General features: G+C 34.3%; 1 protein-coding gene across 1 annotated transcript in view; it reads right to left on the bottom strand.

The window, feature by feature from the left end:
• Positions 1 to 20,250, bottom strand: part of LOC137487330 (uncharacterized) — a 202,115-nt gene that overhangs the window by 89,444 nt on the left and 92,421 nt on the right. The window contains exons 6-8 of the mRNA XM_073920131.1: positions 5,026 to 5,088; positions 4,872 to 4,916; positions 4,694 to 4,726 (exon numbers count right to left, since the gene is read on the bottom strand). Of these exons, the coding sequence (XP_073776232.1) occupies positions 4,694 to 4,726; positions 4,872 to 4,916; positions 5,026 to 5,088 (141 nt within the window). The remainder of the gene's footprint in view (positions 1 to 4,693; positions 4,727 to 4,871; positions 4,917 to 5,025; positions 5,089 to 20,250) is intronic.

Raw genomic sequence — 20,250 nt, 5'->3', positions numbered from 1 at the left:
ACTGTGTAAAGTCTATGAATAAAGATAAAACAACAGGAGGCCTGATGGAGCTTCAAGACTAAGTTGGGCAAAAAAAGCTAATGTGAAGATTTTGTCAAATTTATTTTGTATTTTTTGGAATTAATGCTTGCCTTAAACCTGATGACCTGTATTGTTTTTATCTATAGTCTCTGCAGAGAGAATGGCCTATCACAGTAAAACTACATCATAAGTAAAAAGACACCTCAAGTGACTCATTTCAACACAAAAAAGTGCACATAAATATTGGGTAAAATCATATTGTATTAGCTATTAAAATGCAATTGTGGTAACATTTTAATTTAGATCCGTATTTATGGTAACACTTTATTTTGATGGTTCATTTAGGTATTAGTAGACTGTCTGCTTTACATCTGTTGATACGGCTCCAACAGACATTTAACTGACTATAAGAAACTTTGCAAGTACATGTCAACTAACACTAAGCCTAACCCCAACCTAATTCAATTCCAAAAGGATTTAAAATAAAGTGACCAAATTTACAGTATTAACAAACCATTTACAAACACTACTAGCATAACAAACTACTAAATAGCTTTTTTTTAAATAGTTAAATAGGCTAGACCTTGGGTTTAGGTTTTTGGTATAATTAGGGATGCAGAAAAAGATCATACTTTATAAATACTTATGAACAGTTAATATCTTAATAGGCAGGTAATAAGCCTGCAGTTCATAGCATGACCTAAACTAAAGAGTTACCACTTGTCCTTTAATTAAAATGAAAAAGTACATTGTCACTTTAAATCCATTCCTGTATTTTTTTAAATTAAATATTTATTTCAATATCTCTAGAAAAATTCAATTCAAAGATTCAATTAGGCTCTATAGATGCTTAAAACCCAAAGTGTCATCTAAAATCTTCTTCTAAAATTATCATTTTTATCAGGCTCCAATATCTAGGTTCAGTAATTTCACTTTTAAGACAAAGAATACGTTATTTTCGTCTCTTTTAACAAGAAATAACAGGACATAAACATAAGATTCTGAGAAAAATGCTCATTGCAGAAGAAATTTCAGGATGGCACTTAGAGGTTTTTGCATCTCTTCACGCTTCATAGTTACTGTGGTAGCACTTTACAAAAAGGTTGTATTAGTTAATGATAGATATTGCATTACTAACATAAAATAACAAACAAAAAATCATTTATTTATTTATTCATTCATCTTTGTTAATGCAAATAAAGTTGTTTATTGTTGATTCCCAGCTCTCTAGCCCTTGCAGATCACTGGTAAACAATCACTATCACCTGAACTACAATCAAAATACACCAAACTGCACTACATTTCCCATTAGGCACCTCACTCACATACCAGTTCCGGATGACCCCAGTTCCAGTTCCCTGATTACCTGCACACATCAGCTGTAGCTCATGAAGACTGACTATATGGACTATATGTACACCTCACTTCCTCACACACATTGCTGAGTCTTGTTAGCTGTAACATTTTAAAGCGTTTTATTATCTAGCCTTGCTGTGTTTTTTTTTAGCCTTATTTTGTTCCATGTTTATATTGTCTTGCCACCTGTATCAACCTCTTTGCCTGTGACCACAACTTCGCTTTTGGGTTACCCTCATGATACCATTTGCTCCTGATCTGACCATTGCCTGCCTGACTAATTTGTAAATAAATTGCATTTTGACTCTCACCTCCATGGTACCTTAACTCACTTATTATAGTTATCAAGCATGATTTTGGATTTTAATAATGAATAATACAAGCTGAACTATGATCAGTAAATGCTGAACAAGCATTGGTCATTATTAGTTCATGTTAGTATATATATTAACTAACATGATACTAATGAAATCTTATTGTAAAATGTGACTGTTATTGTAAACTTTTTTTCACCACAAAGCATTATGGGATTACCATTATCACATAAGTGATGCATAAATGAACAAACCATTACTATTATTTTTATCTAATTTTTTTGTATTGTTATTATTATTATTTTGTAAAGGCAGCTAAAATATTATGCACACAGCTCACTAGGTTTCATTATCACAAAACAAAATATACATTTTTCCACTAAATGCATTGAGCACAACCACACACACACACACACACATTGGCTCACTGTGGTCTGCACAGCTAATTACCACTTAACAATGAGCTAGAATGTAATTAAAATCCTGAAATGGGATTTAGGTTATAGTTGTTCAAAGATTTTCTTTTCCTGGACAGGCAAAAAAAGAAAGAGCGAGAAAGAAAACATGAATTACTCATCCTTAATTAAAAGAAAACCAGCTCTAAACAACATGCTCTATTGAGAGCCAGCTACAATCAAATGACAAACTGAAGAGGGAATAATCAAACTCCTAAAAGCAGGTTCGCATTCGAGTCAGCCATCATCGTAATGAGCTGTTTCAGAACAAAAAAAAAGCGCCATTGGATTCTTTAGTCTTCTTGGCTTCATGAATCTTTGTAAATTGGTTTAAAAGGGGCACCGTCATCTCGCTTTTCCCATTTAGCCAGAGATTCACACAGCAGGCCGCATCAATTGATTTTGTGCCCTGCTGTCAAATCGCACCTTTCGTCTCTCCCTTTTGATTTAATTGACACCAGCGATGCTGTTCCAAACCTGCAAATTTCTTGCTAAGTGCGACCAAAAAAGCTTTCGGCTTCCCAGCTCTCTAAGGTTTTTTTATTAGTGACCAGTCAGCAGTCAGATGAAGCACTGATGCACTAAATTCTCCACTGACGATAGCGGGAAAGATCTTACTGATGCTGCTTAAAGTGACAGTTCACCTAAAAAATGAAAAAGGGCTGTTAATTTACTCCATTTCAAGATCTTGGTTACTTCAGTAAAACGTTAAAGACAATTTGGTGGTTGGTAAAAAATGCAAGTCATGGCTATTGGAATTTTGAGAATCAACAAAAGCATGTATAGGCTCTAACCTGCCCCATTAGATTACAATTAATGTTAATAGACATTTTAATAATTAAATTTGCTATTTAGCTGTGGTGCAATGATACAGTTCCACATATCATGATTTCAGTATGGATCAAGTGTATCTGTCTGTAGACTGAAAGAGAGGGCCGTAACATGAAGAGGGCATAACTTGCAGTAAGTTAGAAGTGTAACTAATAACTGCAGTTATTAAGATCCCATTGAACCATGGGAGATGTCACACACGTGATTTTCAGCAAATGGACTTTTCTCCAAATTTATCCACAACCAATTCATTTAATATATTATTATATTCATTCATTTAGCAACTCTACTCGCTGACTTTTTTGTCCCTTTTGTCATAAGTTAGCCTACTCGGCGTCACCCCCTGTGGTTGCAAATAACTGTTCAATGGCGAGCCTATCAAGTATGAAAGCCTCCACAACTTGCAGCTGTACATTAATAACTGTGATGGTTGGGTTTAGAGTTGTGTTAGGTATAGACGTTATTAACTGATGGTAGGGTTAAGGCAGGGGTGTCCAAACTCAGTTCTGGAGGGCCGTTGTGCGGGAGAGTTTAGCTCCAACTTGCTTCAACACACCTGCCAGGATGTTTCTTAGATATCTAACAGGAGCTTGATTAGCTGGTTCAGGTGTGTTTAATTAGGGTTAGGGTTAGGGTTAGACTTTTGTTCTCAGCAAAGTCAGATCTTACTGTTCTAATTAAATCATTAAAAATCAAGGCTTGATCATATTTTATTTTGGTAAAGTAAGCGTAATCTAGAGGCCTTTGCCTTTCATATAAGCCACTTCTGATATCAAATGATCAACTAGAAGTCAAATTATTATTTGTTGCTATTACAACTTGGATCGACGACAAGACTTTTGTCAGACAGTATACATGTTAATAACTGATGGGTGCAGCAACTTGCTAACAGTTTTGACATGTGGGTCTCCATAACTTAACTACAATCTTTAATCTACTACAAGTTACTCCCTCTACGTCACTCCCCTGTCTTGCAGTCCGCAGACAAACACTACTTGTATGGTTGGGTATATTTGTTTTATTTTAGTTCCAATTAAAATCACATAACGACACACACAACCAAATTACTAAAACTTTAAGTGACATTTCTAATTCAATATGAATTAATAATCTTCGGATGGCTACTTCCAGCAGGATAACACGCTATGTCATAGAGCGCGACTCATCTTAGGCTGGTTTCTTGAACAAAATAATGACTACACTGTACTCAAATGGCCTCCACAGTCACTAGATCTCAATACTATAGAGCACCTTTGGGATGTGGTGGAACGGGAGATTTGCATCATAAATGTGCAGCCGACAAATCTGTAGCAACTGCATGATGCTAAACTGACAATATGGACCAATATCTGAGAAATATTTCCAATACCTTGTTGAATCTATGAAGATTAGGGCAGTTCTGAAGGCAAAAGGGGATTTAACCTGTGGCCGGTGAGTTTAAGTATTAATAAACAGCCATTATCTTAAAATCAGGCCGGTAATAAACCAAACTAAATGTCCTCAAACTAAAGTGTTACTAAAAGTTACAAAAAAAATCCTTCAGCACTGCCACTGAATCCTTTACCGGTGATGAATTGTCCCGTTGTCTCTTTATTCATGACATAAAGGCTGAACTTTCGGTTTGCGCGCTCCGCAATGATGTGTATGATCTGTGTGCATGTGTGTATGATAAATCTGAAGTATCATAAGATCAGACTGAAGCAGTACATCACTCACGGGTCCCGGTGGTCCTCTGGGTCCTTCTTCACCCTGTAAAAACAGAAAGAGGAGTGAATCGAATGTACCGCGGGAGTTATTTACAGTAGTCTATGATGCATCTGTCAAACAAGTGAACAAAGCCATCATCTTTCAGCACACATGCACTGAACTAACAAATAAAACATGCATTACGCACCTTCTGGCCCTTCATTCCACCGGCTCCCTCCAGGCCAGGCAAACCCTGCAAAGCCAAAGGAGAAATGAGAGACGGATGTATGATCAGGTAAATAAACACTAAATCTGATGTTTGTGATGGAGTTTTTGGGTCAGAGCTGCGAGGCGATACATACTGAATCACCTCGATCGCCTTTCTGGCCCCTTTCTCCTGCAACACCTTGGTCACCCTTCATTCCCTGGAAAAAAATATCAAACATAACATAACATTTTCAGAGTCCCACGGATTCCGCTAAGCTGTCACGTTATTTTTTTAACACCCCATTTACATGGATCCGTCTGTGAAGTTGGGAATTTCTCAACTTTTCAAGCGCCTACGGACACGTAAGCCAATTAAATCGATTTATGGAAATACCTATTGCAAACTAATTTCATTGGCTGACGCTGCTATGACGATCACGTCAGCCCAAACTTCAGACATGCTCTCGGTCAAGACCCTGGCCCTGTGTAAATGCATGGTAATTTATGATAAGCAATAAGACATTATAAGCAAAAAGGTGCACTCTAATTTTGACACGCACAGACATCGTCACCAAATATAAATCGAGAGGCAATTTTTTTTTCATACATAGCCTCATTTCAGTAGTCAAGTTTGGTAAAAATCTATTTCTTGATTTAATCAATCTATTTAATAAAACATTGGTTAGGATTATGCATTATAGGCTTACATTTTAGACAGAAATTGCAAATGAACTGAAACTGGAGTCAGATCATGAAGCAGATCAATGTTGATCTTTCTTTCGAGGTGTCAGTGCAGAAATGAACAAAACAATAGGCCTAACACAACATATTATAAGATTAAAATACAGAAATAAAAAGTCAGATGGTAATTTCGGTCAATTTTTCTAACAGCATATTTCAGCATGCTTTCACTTTCGTATTCAATATGAAACACACATTTACCAGTAGGAATGACTACCTGCCCTACTCATAATTCTCTCTTCATATAGCTGTAAATATGGCTATTAAATAACCATAATAATAATAACCATAATACACTATATCAGCCTGGTTCGTTAGTTTGTTATACCGTTTTGCTTTCTCACTTTCTCATTCAGTCCCAGATTGATTTGGCGTGGATCCAAGCACGATTGATGGTTTCACATATGCCAAACGAACCATGCTATACTTAAGACAGGTTCCGAAACAAACATCTAGGTGTGAAAGCACCCATTAAAGTTCCAATTAAAATCACATTTAAAATAAAAGAAAACTACTTTTTGTTTTGATGTATTTATTTGTTTTAATACGACACACAATCAGATTAATAAATCTAAGAACATTTTAAAATGAAATAATAATGAATTAAATAACAAATAATAAAAACTATTAATAAATAATCTATTTGAAATAATTAGGCAGTTACTTCAACTATACTGAAATAAAACTAGTAACCCCGATGTAATTCACTTTTAATATTAATAAATACACTGTAATACACTGTAATTAAATCTAAAAATATAATATAAAAATATAATATATACATACATAGTTTAAAACAAACACACTGATAAATAATAATTCAATCTGTTAACAAAACTAAAAACGCTTATTCAGCAATACTAAAATACGCGAAATCAGTAGCTTAAATATTTTTTTTTATTTTAGATTTATTTTAAATTTCAATTGTACAGTTCAAAATTTTTATATTTATTATTAATATAATAATAATAACAATAATAATAATAATAATAATAATTATTATTATTATTATTACTGTTATTGTTATTATTATTATTGCTATTATTATTATTATTATTATTATTATTATTATTATTATTATTATTATTATTATTATTATTATTTTTATACATTTATCTGACACTTTGTTAAATAAATAATTACTACAATGTTTGCCTAAATGTTTAGGGTAAGAAAGCTTTACAAATATAACATTTTATAATTAAGATTTTTTTTTTTTTTGCAGATTGTTAAACATTATAAAACACAACCGTTTGAAATATTTATTTTTTCTACAATTGTTTTATATTCACAATCAATCTTGTTGTCTTTAGCACTTACAGCAGCCTATATGCAGCATGTGTGATTACTGAATAGAGATTTTATTATTATAATAATTATTTTTCAATTATAAAACTGCAAAAATACACAACAGGGGAACTCCTTGTCATCAAAATCTAAAATAATGTGCATAATTAAGTTATGACACACAGTGAATCAAGTAAAACAGCATACGACAACATCATTTCAAAAACTCCAGCAAACATTCTGATAAATGAAGCTGTATTTAGGCATGATTCATTCGTGCTGTGATGCATGCTGGGAGTCCAGCACCCGGTGCCGCAAAGATCACAGTTATTTCTTCTGCTGGGGTTGATGTGAAGTGATGTGGCAGAGTGAAGAACATCATTTAAATGTTAAATGTCAAAGCACCCTTTTTTCATCTCACTTCCATTACACAAATGTTTGCATACATCACACATGCTGGCTTACACTTAATTACAGCCACTAAACATGAAATCAATGTCCTGTAACTCGGCACCACAGCTCAACAGGCACTCGTTTATCTGCCAATAGATGGCACTTTCTCACTGAAGATGAATTCATGTCTCTCTAACTCAGTTTTGAGAAGCGGTCATCTCTTTAAAGACAATGCAGACGGACACTGGGAAAACGAGACATGGAGCAATTACTCTCGGCTAGGGTTTCAGTTTTACCTCCATCATTTTAGACTACATAGTTGTCTGTAAATAAATGTTGTAAAAAGGGTTAAGGTTATGTAATGCTGTTCAGATAGTTCAGAATCAGACTTCCTAACAGTTTGTGCTAATGCAGACTCTTTGGTCAATGTTTATTAAAGAAAAGTGAGTAGGCGTGGACATGATATTGCATATCAATTTGATGGACTTTCCCTTTCAGACACAAAATTTGAACTTTGCAGTGAGATTTATTAGAGTCTGCGGTGGTCAATACAAGTATACTGAGGAAAATATGGTCCAGTTTTGATGCAATTCTGAAGTTTCAGTAGTCATGTTAAAGCAGTCACTAAATCAGCAGACTATCATCTCAAAAACATTGCAAGAATAAGATGCTTTGTTTCCAGTGAGGACTTAGAGAAACCTGTTCATGCTTTTATCACCAGCAGAGTGGATTACTAATAATGTTATATAGCTTGATGCTGTGTGGGTGTTACCACTATGACATCTATCAGATGTTGAATTTTAGTTGCCATACCTGACAGATAAATGTCAGTATTTGATGTTAATATAATGTTGGTTTAAGATGTTGGCTCAACATTGGATTTTGGTCACTTTTGAACACAACCTAAAATCAACCAAATATTATTGGACATCAAAATAACGTTGTCCTTAAATGCTGACTAGACATTGAATTTTGGTCACCTGACATCACAACCTAAATCTAACCTAAATCCACAAATTACAGGTAAATGCATTAGCGTTTTACAGAATAATACTCAATACTCTTGAGTACTTTTAAAAGAGCTACTTTTTACTCAACTCTACTTTATACTTTGAGTAGTATTGAGAACAGATACTTTTACTCTACTTGCACTACATTTTTGGGCAAGTAATAGTACTTTTACCTATTGTAAGTATGATTTATCTGTGCCACTCCTAGAACCTCAATACATTAAAGATATGAATACAAACCTACAGTAACAGATCACTCAGATCATTAGGATCAAGTAAATTACAAATTCTAAGAGTTCAATCAAAAACATTCCCATTTAGTTATATATCATTATTTTTTATGCTCTTACAATGTTCAAAACATAACTTCTTTTGAGGTATTAATATTATTTTTGGTTATAATAATACAGCATTTTCCAAAATGTTTTCACAGTCTTATGTTGTATTAATGTTCTCAGAAAGTTCTCAGAACAGTATTAGAACATTCCATCCACATTATATTATTGTTCTAAGAATATTTTCCCAGCATCCTCAGTATGTTATGTAAATGTGATTATGGAGGGTTCTTAGAATGTTCAAAACATCCACTTTTTGGATGTTGTATTAACATACTTTTTTGGGAGGTTACGATTACGTTTTTTCAAATCGATTTCTTAACATTTCAGTCTCACATTATGATAATGTTCTAAGAATGTTATTTAAAAAAGTTATAAGAACATTCCATTCATATTATATTAATGTTCTAAGAATGTTGTTCTATCAAATGTTACAAGAATGCATAATAAAGGTTTTGAACCATCTACATGAAGATATTCAGTGATTTAACAAGAAGTGGCAAAACACACACACACACACACAAACACACACACACACACACACACACACACACACACACACACACACACACACACACACACACACACACACACACACACACACACACACACACACACACACACACACACAAAAAATTCCAATAAACTTTACCTTCTAACATTTACACAACCTTTAAGGCATCTCACAGAATGCTCGGAGAACGTTTTGTGTAAGCTGGCTTGTCAGATGCAGAGAAATGTGAGCAATTTATTAATAATAAAAACAGATGATGCTGCAACAGGAGAAACCACTTAAGCTTGTTTTCTTACATAATGAATTACAATGTGTCATGGAAGGATACCTGATGTTTGGGAATCAGTTCTGGGAGATCACATGACCATCCTTTAGCTCTCTATGGTGCATTTGATTGACAGACTTTTTAGACTTCACACAATGTATTGAGATAAGTTTTAGCTGATTAGATTACATGAAGAAGGATTTAAAAAATGTATTCAAACATGTAACCCAACTGCTAGGTTTTCCATTTTACTGAACCAATGTGGGTTAAAACAACGTAGGATGCTTTGAGGGTATGGAGAGCTGTGTGAATAGACATTTTCCTGATATTTTATTCCAAAATAGCATAATAAGCTTACTTCAATTGAAGTCACAACTTTGGTTTCTGCTTTAAGAGCTGCAAAACTGCAATACCTATCTTATTATTTTTTTTTATAAGCATTGTGATGTTTGCCTTCAAACCAATCTTATGATTTCAGACAGCAAAGTTTAAACCTCAACTGGCTAACATGGGTTAACAACAAACAGGCCAGTCATTTTCAGGCCAATAGATAGAGAGTAGCTGGTCTTTTGTGGCTGTTAAAACACATTCAATCCCATTAGCATTGACATTGGTTTTTAATCAAAATGAAAGCACAAATTTGATTGAGCAAAGATGCAATTGTCATGCGTATCTTGTCAAGGAAGTATGATAGTAAATAGTAAATCTCCTCTGAAGGCCAGAATACACTCTCACACAAATGCTAACCCAAAAAGAAGAATCCCAGGAAATCACTATAGCGGTTGCTGAAGATTTAACTGCTTTCATTGATTCAGCGTGACCAAAAACACATGACTACAGAGGGATTTACATCATCCCACAGAAGCGTTTATTTCATACACTTAACTAAAGCTATGAAGTGAGTTTGGAGTAAAAACGTGTAGAAAAAAGCAGAATTTACTACACAGAGTAACAGTTTATTGGAATTATCACAAAATGATCATCTCTATGTGATAATCTTCCAATTAAATAAATAAATTTAGATTTTTGCAGAATTTTGCACTGCAAAAAACACAAAATCACAAATCGATTAGGTTAGCTTAACAAATTTAAGTGGATTTAACAATGCGATTATGTTGTCACAAAAAATCTTAATAATTTTTTTTTTCAACTCATTTCAAATTATTAGTTTCAACAAGCAGCAAAATCAGAGTGCTCAATATTAAAGCATGTGCTGGAGGTTCACTAGAACATTTTTTTTTCTGAAAAAATGCACATGAAATTGCCATTGATTAGTCTCATAGATCCACTATGAAAGTAGACCGATCAAATGCAGTCCCAACTACATCTAAAAGTTGTCAAAAGTGGACAATCTCAAAACATTTCAGACTCAAAATACCAAATGTAAACAAGGCCTAAATGTGCACAGAAGTGTCGATGAGAGAATTGAACAACATTACACAGTCCTACAGTGCTTTTAATGGTGACAGACTAGACTGAAAGCTGAACATTGTATGTATATTAAAATTTCTGAGAGGAGCTCTCTGGAAAAGCAATACGATTTGTTTAAACAAGCTGCAAGATCATTGTTTTCAAGTGCTCTATCTTAAAACATGTGCTGGAGGTTCACTAGGACTAGTTGTTCTGACAAATGTGCATGATATTGCCATTGATTCATCTCATAGATCTACTATGAAAGTAGTACGATCAAATGCAGACCCAACTACATCTAAAAGTTGTCAAAAGTGGACAATCTCACAACATTTCAGACCCATAAACACCTGTATTTATCGCTCCTAATACCAAATGTAAACAATGCCTCAAAGTGGACAGAAGTGTCGATGAGAGAATTGAACATCATTACACAGTCCTACAGTGCTTTTAATGGTGACAGACTTGACTGAAAGCTGAACATTGTATTTACATTAAAATTCCTGAGAGGAGCTCTGTGGAAAGGTAATACAATTTGTCTACTCAACCTGGAAAAGACATTTTCCCCAACTTGTGCAATCTTCGCTTTTTCACGAAATTGCTTGCGAGCACAACAGAGCGGGTACAAAGGATAGGAGTGTGTTTGGTGTAATGCCAAAGCTCACAGTCTCTGTTGCTCTGTGTAATTGGCACTTCCCAAACCTCCTCCTGACTGATCCGATTGCTGTCTGTTCTGATTGCATCGTAGAGCGAGTGCCGCACTACAGCAATCCAATCAGGGAAAATAAAAACATCAAAAGCTTTAAGTTATACTTGACTGTGAGAAGTTGACGCTTCTGCTGTTTCTTCATGGGAAAAAAGTAAATCCATGATAAAGAATATGCATTTTTTATTCTTTAGGTTTCCTAGATTTTGTGTTGTAATTTTGAGAGAAACGTGGAGGTATGTCCCTTTTGAATGGCATGCAAGAATCTTAATTAATTCATTTCTTTATTGGATTTAAAATAAAAAATAATTCTGACATCATGAAATTGGGATATATTGCTTTTAAAAAGGTTTATATTGAAGTGTTCAGTGTTGGAATATTTTGTTATAGCTGCCTAAAGAATATAAAAAAAATAAATACATAAAATGTATTTAATTAATGAAGTAAATAAAAATTACTTCAAATAAATACATGCATTTAGAAAAATAATTGTGTGCCTAGTTTCATTTAAACAAACTTTTGAAATAATACAATTTTTATTCATTTTAATTAGTTACGATGACTAAAATTAAAATTAAATCAACTTAAAAACAAATAGTTTTTAGCTGTTCCTAATGCATTATTTCAACCAAAATAAATACAGTGGGGAAATAAGTAACACATCACCTTTTTTCTCAGAAAATATATTTATAACATATTTATAACATATGCGCTTGGCTTGAAATGTTTCCCGGATGTTGCTAACAACCAAAGAAATCCATTTTTGCAAATATAATCTAATTAGTTTACAAATTAAGTTATGTGTAATAAAATGAAGTGACTCAGAGAAAAAAGTATTAAACACAACAAGGAAGGTGTGTAAGAAAGGCAGTCGAAGCCTGGACAGCAGCTGAAATCTCTCAGTAGTTCTTCAGCAACCCTCTGCCCTTCCTCAGTGTAAATTAATATAAGATGTTTCAGTCTAAGATCTAAATTAGCAGGATGATGAAGATAAAACCAGGGTGGACATTTCAGCAAGACAATGATCCAAAACACAGCCAAGCAAACTTTTAAATGGTTTCTCAGCCAGTCACCTGACTTCAGTCAATACAAAATACCAATTAAAGATCAAATTTATTAGAAAAGATGCACAGAACCATAAAGATTTTTACACTCTGTTGAAGTCTATTGTACACTCTTTGAAAAAAATCACAGCTGAGCAAATCATGTGACTTCATTCTCCATATGAGAGTCGTCTTTAAGATGACATCACAAGCCTTTTATATTAAGTATTAATTATGTTTAAAGTATTATAGTACTTTCATTGTATAATTTTATTGTTATTACACATAATTCATTTTCCAGATTTATTAATTTGTTTTTTATTTTTATGCTTGTAATTTATTTATTTATTTATTTTTTTTTTTACCAAAAAAATCTGGATCAATTCCATATCAACAGTTCCTTTAAAAGAAATATTATTCCCAGGAAAAAAAAATGTTTAAAAAAATGTTCAATACTTATTTCCCCAGCTAAATAAATAAACTATTAAATCACCCTTTTCATGTTTTTAAATTTTTATTTCACAATATTTTAAAAGGATTTTACGTACGTTAAATATATTAATTTTAATTCTAAAATGAAGGAATAAACAAACTAACAGAGACAGATCTGTGAAATTCTGACAAAATACAGCATTAATAAGCATCCACTAATAAATATATTACTAGAAAAATCTATTTGGACAAGATGCTTCTAAAAAAGTGTCCACTTCCAAGTGCACTATTACACAAGTCCTACTTAACTTCTTATGAGACACTAAAGCCAAAGGTATATTAACCACCTGTGAAGAGATGATGCTAACCAAGGACTTCACAACACATACACTTAATACACTTCATTGAACATGTACACATCACCTATATACATTTATAACTGCAAGTTAACTTTGGAGCGAAGCAGTGGCGCAGTAGGTAGTGCTGTCGCCTCACAGCAAGAAGGTCACTGGGTCGCTGGTTCAATCCTCGTCTCAGTTGGCGTTTCTGTGTGGAGTTTGCATGTTTCCCCCACAGTCCAAAGACATGCGGTACAGGTAAATTGAGTAGGCTAAATTGTCCGTAGTGTATGAGTGTGTGTGAATGTGTGTGGATGTTTCCCAGAGATGGGTTGCGGCTGGACGGGCATCCGCTGCATAAAAATGTGCTGGATAAGTTGGCAGTGCATTCCGCCGTGGCGACCCCGGATTAATAAAGGGACTAAGCCCACAACAAAATTAAGTATTTAAGAAGTTAACTTTGTTTATATTTAATATCTTTAACTGTTAAAAGCTATTAGTATCACCAGACAGACTCTGTAATCATTTTTTGCCATTTCCGCAGGATTTCGCAAAAAGTCTGCAGATTTCTGAAATTATTTTGGGAGTATCATAACTAAAAACTTAATATATGAAATAAAGAACACAAATTTTTGATGTTTACAATGCAAATCCAATTATATTCATTTATTTGGTAAACAAAACCAGTCTCTCATATAATAGATCTACTAAAAACAGAAAATATTACTTTACAAACTGTATTGTAAACAAATCATATGACCATTGTCATATTAGATAATAATTATACTGAAATTATTTAAAAAACTGAATAAATAGACATTCAGACAACACAAGTAAATAAATACTCAATGACTGGCTAAAAATCTGTGGAAATCAGCAGATTTCTGCACAAATGAAATGAAGATGAATTGAATTGGGTCCAACTATTTGTTACTAAAGTTATTAGTATCTAATAAAGTTATGGTAAATAATGTGCACCTTTTGTAAAGCTGCTTTGAAACAATAATTATTGTGAAAAGCACTATACAAATCTTCTTGAATTGCATTTGACTCTACAGTATGTGTGTATTCAACAAAACCAGCTCACTAACAAAAAAAGTCAGTAAAAACTCAGCTCTGAACTCTTGTAGCACAAGTCTGTCAAAGCTCTTTCTGCACTGTCAGAACAAACGTATGTTACAGAGCCTCTCGCTGTTCTCAGTCCAGTCACAGTCCGCTGCCACACACACACACATAGAGAGAGCAAACCGAAGCAATGCATACACACTTTCCTTCTGTCTGAGCTCAAAGGTGCAGTGAAGCAAAACTCCTCTCCCTCTGGTCCTCTTTGTCAAGCTCCAGCTCCCCTCAACAAACCCCTGTGTAATCCCGAATCCCTGTGTTAAGATTTATAGGAAGCCTTCTTGCTGAGAGAAGAGAGTGTCTTTTACGGCCAGCCGATGATAGACGGTCACTGGTGATCAGTAATAAAAGCCACACCGAATGGACAGAGTCTGAATAGCTCGACTAAAAGCCCAAGCGCACAATTGCTATTCTCACTTTGGGTTCACCTGCTGAGAAAAGCAACTCCAGACGGCCTAAGATGCTGGAGAAACTGCTGTTTGAGATGCTCTCTTTCTGCCTGACCACCAGACCCAAACACATCGAAAGCAGCATAAAAGTCTGTCAAGCTGTTCTTGTTCCTAGCCATTCATTTCAATTCAGGATCAAGTTCTAAAGTGTTTAACTGTGAACAGTTTGGGTTCTGCTGGTGTATCGATTCATTTAATACTAGAATAACAACAATAAAATGAAAATACACTCACAGTTTACCTAAAATGAAAATTACCTCACCATCGACAACCTTAATAAACTTCTTTCTTCTGCTGAACACAAAACAAGGGATTCTGAGGAATCTTGGGCAACACTTTACTTGAAGGGGTGTTCATAAGACTAGCATACTCTTAACTTGTATGATCATAACAAGAGATGTCATGAATTTGACTGACATTTTATGCAGGCTTATGAACTGTTGCTCAGTTTTAGTATTTTAAATGCAAAGGTGACACTGTTTGAAATGTCTTTGTTATGACAACTTGACATAAGCAGATATAGTGCATCTGGAAAGTATTAATAGCGCTTCCCTTTTTCCACTTTTATTTTATGTTACAGCCTTATTTAAAAATGGATTAAATATAAAATATATGAAAAATATAAAACCTAAAAAATCACATGTACATAAGTATTTACAGCCTTTGCTCAATACTTTGTTGATGCACCTTTGGCAGCAATTATAGCCTCAAGTCTTTATGAATATGATGCCACAAGCTTAGCACACCTGTCTTTAGGAATTTTTGCCTCTTTGCAGTAACTCTCAAGCTCTTTCAGGTTGGATGGGAGGCGAAGGTGTACAGCCATTTTCAGATCTCTTCAGAGATATTCTACAGGATTTAGGTCTGGGCTCCTACTGGGCCTCTCAAGGATATTCACCAATTGTTGTGAAGCCACTCCATTGTTATTTTAGCGGTGTGCATTCAGGATGCAGGAAGCAGGTTTTCATTCAGGATGTCTCTGTACATTGCTGCATTCATCTTTCCCTCTATCCTGACTAGTCTTTCTGTTCCTGCTGCTGAAAAACATCCTCACAGCATGATGCTGCCACCACCATGCTTCACTGTAGGGCTGGTGTTAGCCTCGTGATGAGTGGTGCCTGGCTTTCTCCGAACATAACACCTTGCATTTACTCCAAATAGTTCAATTTTAGTCTCATCAGACCAGATTTTTGGTCTGAGAGTCCTTTAGATGTCTTTTGACAAATTCCAGGAGGGGAGTGACTTCCGTCTGGCCACTCTACCATGCAGGCCTGATTGGGGGATTGCTGCGCAGATGGTTGTCCTTCTGTAAGGTTCCCCTCTCTCCATGGAAGAAAGTTGGAGCTTAGACAGAGTAACCATCGGGTTATTAATCATCTCCCTGACTAAGACCCTTCTCCCCCGATTACTAGGAAGAGTCCTCGGAGGTCTACAGACAATTCCTTTGTCTTCATGCTTGGTTTTTGCTTTGACATGCACTGTCAACCCTGTTCAATTTAGAGCTTCACAGCAAAGGCTGTGAATACTTATGTACATGTGATTTTTCATGTTTTTTATTTGTAATAAATTTGCAACAATTAAAAAAAAATATATTTTTTTCACATTGTCATTATGGGGTTTTTATTGTAGAATCTTGAGAAAATAAATTAATTTAATCCATTTTGGAATAAGGCTGTAACAGAAAAACTATTTACTTTAGTAACAGACACATTTTTACTTTTTCCTCGAGTAACTTTTAAGGTTGTTACTTTTAGTTTTATTTAAGTAAAAATTTCTGCAGGTACTTGTACTTTTACTTGAGTATAGATTTTGGATACTCTACCCACCCTTCTGGATACCTGAGATCGAAATTGCACCTTAAACAGTTTTTTCTGATAATTTCCTTTTTCTCATGATGCAATTTTGGGAAAAAAAATGCAAATAACCTGCCATAATATACGCCCAATAATAAGCCCATAATATGCTCCTAATAAGCCTGCCATACTATGTTCCCAAATAGCATTGAAAGGCATATCAAAACCTCATTTAATAAATAATTTCTTAAATATAATTAAAAAGATAACTTTTTTTTTTTTACTAAAGTGTAAAACAGGATTTAAAATCTATTTTTGTTTAACTGAATATAGTTTTAACAAAGTACAACTACAAAATAAATAGTAAAATCTTTACAAAAAGGAAAAAAAACTAACAATAAAAACCTTTTAAAAGAAAAACAATTCTATATACTTATAATAGTATTTTTAAAAAGTGTGGAGGTGTTTCAGCGGAAAAGCAGCCAGAAAACCTTTCTCATTGGCCGTCTTAACGTGTTTGTATTCCTAATGGGCCGTGCAAAAATACCAGAGACCCCGAGGCAGTTTCTGTTCTATGAAAGGACCACAGCAAGGTCAAACATTGACAGACGGACTAATACTGTATGATTCAGGCTGACTTTAAATGCAGAGCCGAAGGGTTCGAGCCCCGACGAGACCACATGGGAGCTTTTCATCTCGAAATGCAGCTCATCTGGATGCTAAAATAAACCCCTTTTTTAGAGTGTGCATCTTTGTATGCAGAAACTCAATGTCTTACCAATGAATTGACCACACATGCCAATAAAACAACGCCCATACACACAGTGATTGACAGGTAAAGTGCCTCTAGACTTTCTAATTGGTTAATGCATATAGGCACGCAGATATATTTGTTGCTAAGGCACACTGGAAGAAAGCAATTCATGCTACCGTGACTCATATTGCATCATAGATATGCTTGAAATTCTATATTTATCACTATTAAATCAGCTTAAATTGTTTGTCCTTGTCCATTCATGCCTCCGGGTCTTGGAGAGGTTGACTCATGGTGGCCATTACTTGAACACACACATACAAACTTGCACACAGAATAATACTCTTATAACTCCACGTTGTAAATTTACCCACAGTGTATTGTTGAGTTTTAAAAAAATTTCTAAGCATTTTTCCAAAGCACAGACACCTGCAGGCCTATATAGCACACATTTCCATTTAATTAATAATTAATTCATTTAATTATTAAGGTTTTTCATTGGTTATGCTACAGGTTTGAAAACAAGAAGTACTTCTTCAATTCTATTTTCCAAAACGAATCCTCTTTGCACTTAAAAAGTTTACAATAAAGCGTGTTAACAAATTTTAAATGATTAATGAAGGAATTATAATGCTTTGACTTATTGTTTAATATCATTTACAAGCACAGTAGCTGCTGTATGGGCTATTTCTGTCCGTTCGCATCCCGTCTCTTTGCGCCCCCTGGCAGCTCATTCACAAACTGCGGTCATACACTAAAAACAGAGCGGCACCTATTTCAAACGGCGGCGGTACATGCTGCGGCATTAATAGCCACTTTGAACTCTCACCTACTATAGTAAGAAGTTGAAGTAGAAGCAGAAATAGAAAGAGAATGGGTCACACTTCACATTTTTGGGAGAATTATACCTTATAAATATAGTATGTGACACTTTTAACACCATTTAGAGGTGTCCGTGTTGCTGAGCAATGTATTTAAAACTATGTAAAGACTTGTGCGTCCACCTTTACGCTTCTCTCCTTACATTGAAAATATAATTGGCTGAATCGCAAAATTTGTAGTGTCGAATCGAAATAGCAATCTTTTTTCGACAAATCGTGCAGCCCTACAACTGGATTATTATTTTGTTTTCTTCTTTAAAAAGGAATATTCTTAAATGGAATATTAAAATTTGTTTTACTTAAATGGCACAGACATTTTAAAGGGGATATTTTTGTCCTGAAGGTTATCGTTTTTTGTTGTTGTTGTTGTTGTTTAATGCTACTGTAGCATTAAACAGATTTATGAAAATAAATGACATTTTTGATAACAATAAATAATCTTTTTGCCCAAATTTAAGCTTGTAATTACACATCTAAAATGATCACAAAAGCAAAAAAAAAAAAAAAAAAAGGCCAATAAATGTTGCAAAAGGGTTATTATTCTAAAATATCTGGTCTCCAATTATTATTGCATGACTCTTAAGCATGATTGTCTTAGTTCTTACAAACTGCAGGATGAGATGAAATGAATTGATGTGGTAATCAACAGAATGTCACAAATTGTGTTGTTAAAGCCTTAGCTCTCTTAATTAACCCAAAGCTGGATTATTTGTTCCTTTACCATCTTAAACGTTTTAGACTGGGAACAGGTACACATTGCTCCTGGTTACTATTTGACTACACTGAAATTCTAATTACTGTCTCCTAGAATAAAATACCAATAATAATTTGGATCCAAAGTGTCCACCAACAACAGAACAACTCGAAAATAAACCAGTGTTGAACATCATGCCATCTGAAAGAGAAAATTAACTCGCTTTAATTACTGTAGTTGTCAAATTAAGGGACTAAAAAAAGGTTGTATTAAACTGACTGGAAATAAAAAATGAAGGTCATAAAATATATTTAGTTAATGAAGGTATCAAGTGACTGTTTTTCTGAGATATGAACTGACGAGCATGCGAAAAACATCACCATAATACTGAAGCACACAGCAAGACATTCTAGCTTAATCTACAGTTTATATATAAACAGTACAAATAAAATTATATAAATTGACTACTTTGCTTCTGTCATTATGTAATAAAGCAAAACAAATAATTATTGAAATCAGTACTTCTGTATTTTATGTACAATTATACAATGAAAAAGCGATTTTTTTAAATATATTTAATTATATACAACATGTATGTATACAATATGTATATTATATATTAAATGCAAAAATAATTAATTTAGTAATTTTTTATAATACATTTTATAATACCCTTTTTTACAAGATGTAAGATAAGCCTTTGGTTTCTTCAGAATGTGTTTGTAAAGTTTCAGCTCAAAATACCCATCATATCTTTTATTATAGACTATAGAATCTGCCCATTTTGGTGTCTGAATACATTGTAGTTTACCTAGAATACATTGTTGTTTTATGTAGCCTGTGGCTTTAAATGCAAATGAGCTACTTCCCTTCACCCACTGCTGCCATGTGCGTGTCTGCTTCTCCTGCGTTACAGCAAATTAACAGCACTCAGTGACAGACTTGGATGAAGCTAAAATACAGCTCATTGGTCAAAAATACCAAGTAAGTTTATTTGATGTATTTGTGGTGGTTTTTCAAGCCTTTCTGAAATTATGAGTCTCACACAAATGCCGTTTGCAGTGCACACACACATGCGCACACACACACACACACACACACACACACACACACACACACACACACACACACACACACACACACACACACACACACACACACACACACACACACACACACACACACACACACACACACACACACGTTTGTTTTT

This window comes from Danio rerio, chromosome 13 (genome assembly GCF_049306965.1).
Source record: "Danio rerio strain Tuebingen ecotype United States chromosome 13, GRCz12tu, whole genome shotgun sequence".
Classification (NCBI taxonomy): Eukaryota; Metazoa; Chordata; class Actinopteri; order Cypriniformes; family Danionidae; genus Danio; species Danio rerio.
The sequence above is the reverse complement of the archived record's forward strand: the minus strand, read 5'-3'. Positions and strand labels throughout refer to the sequence as shown.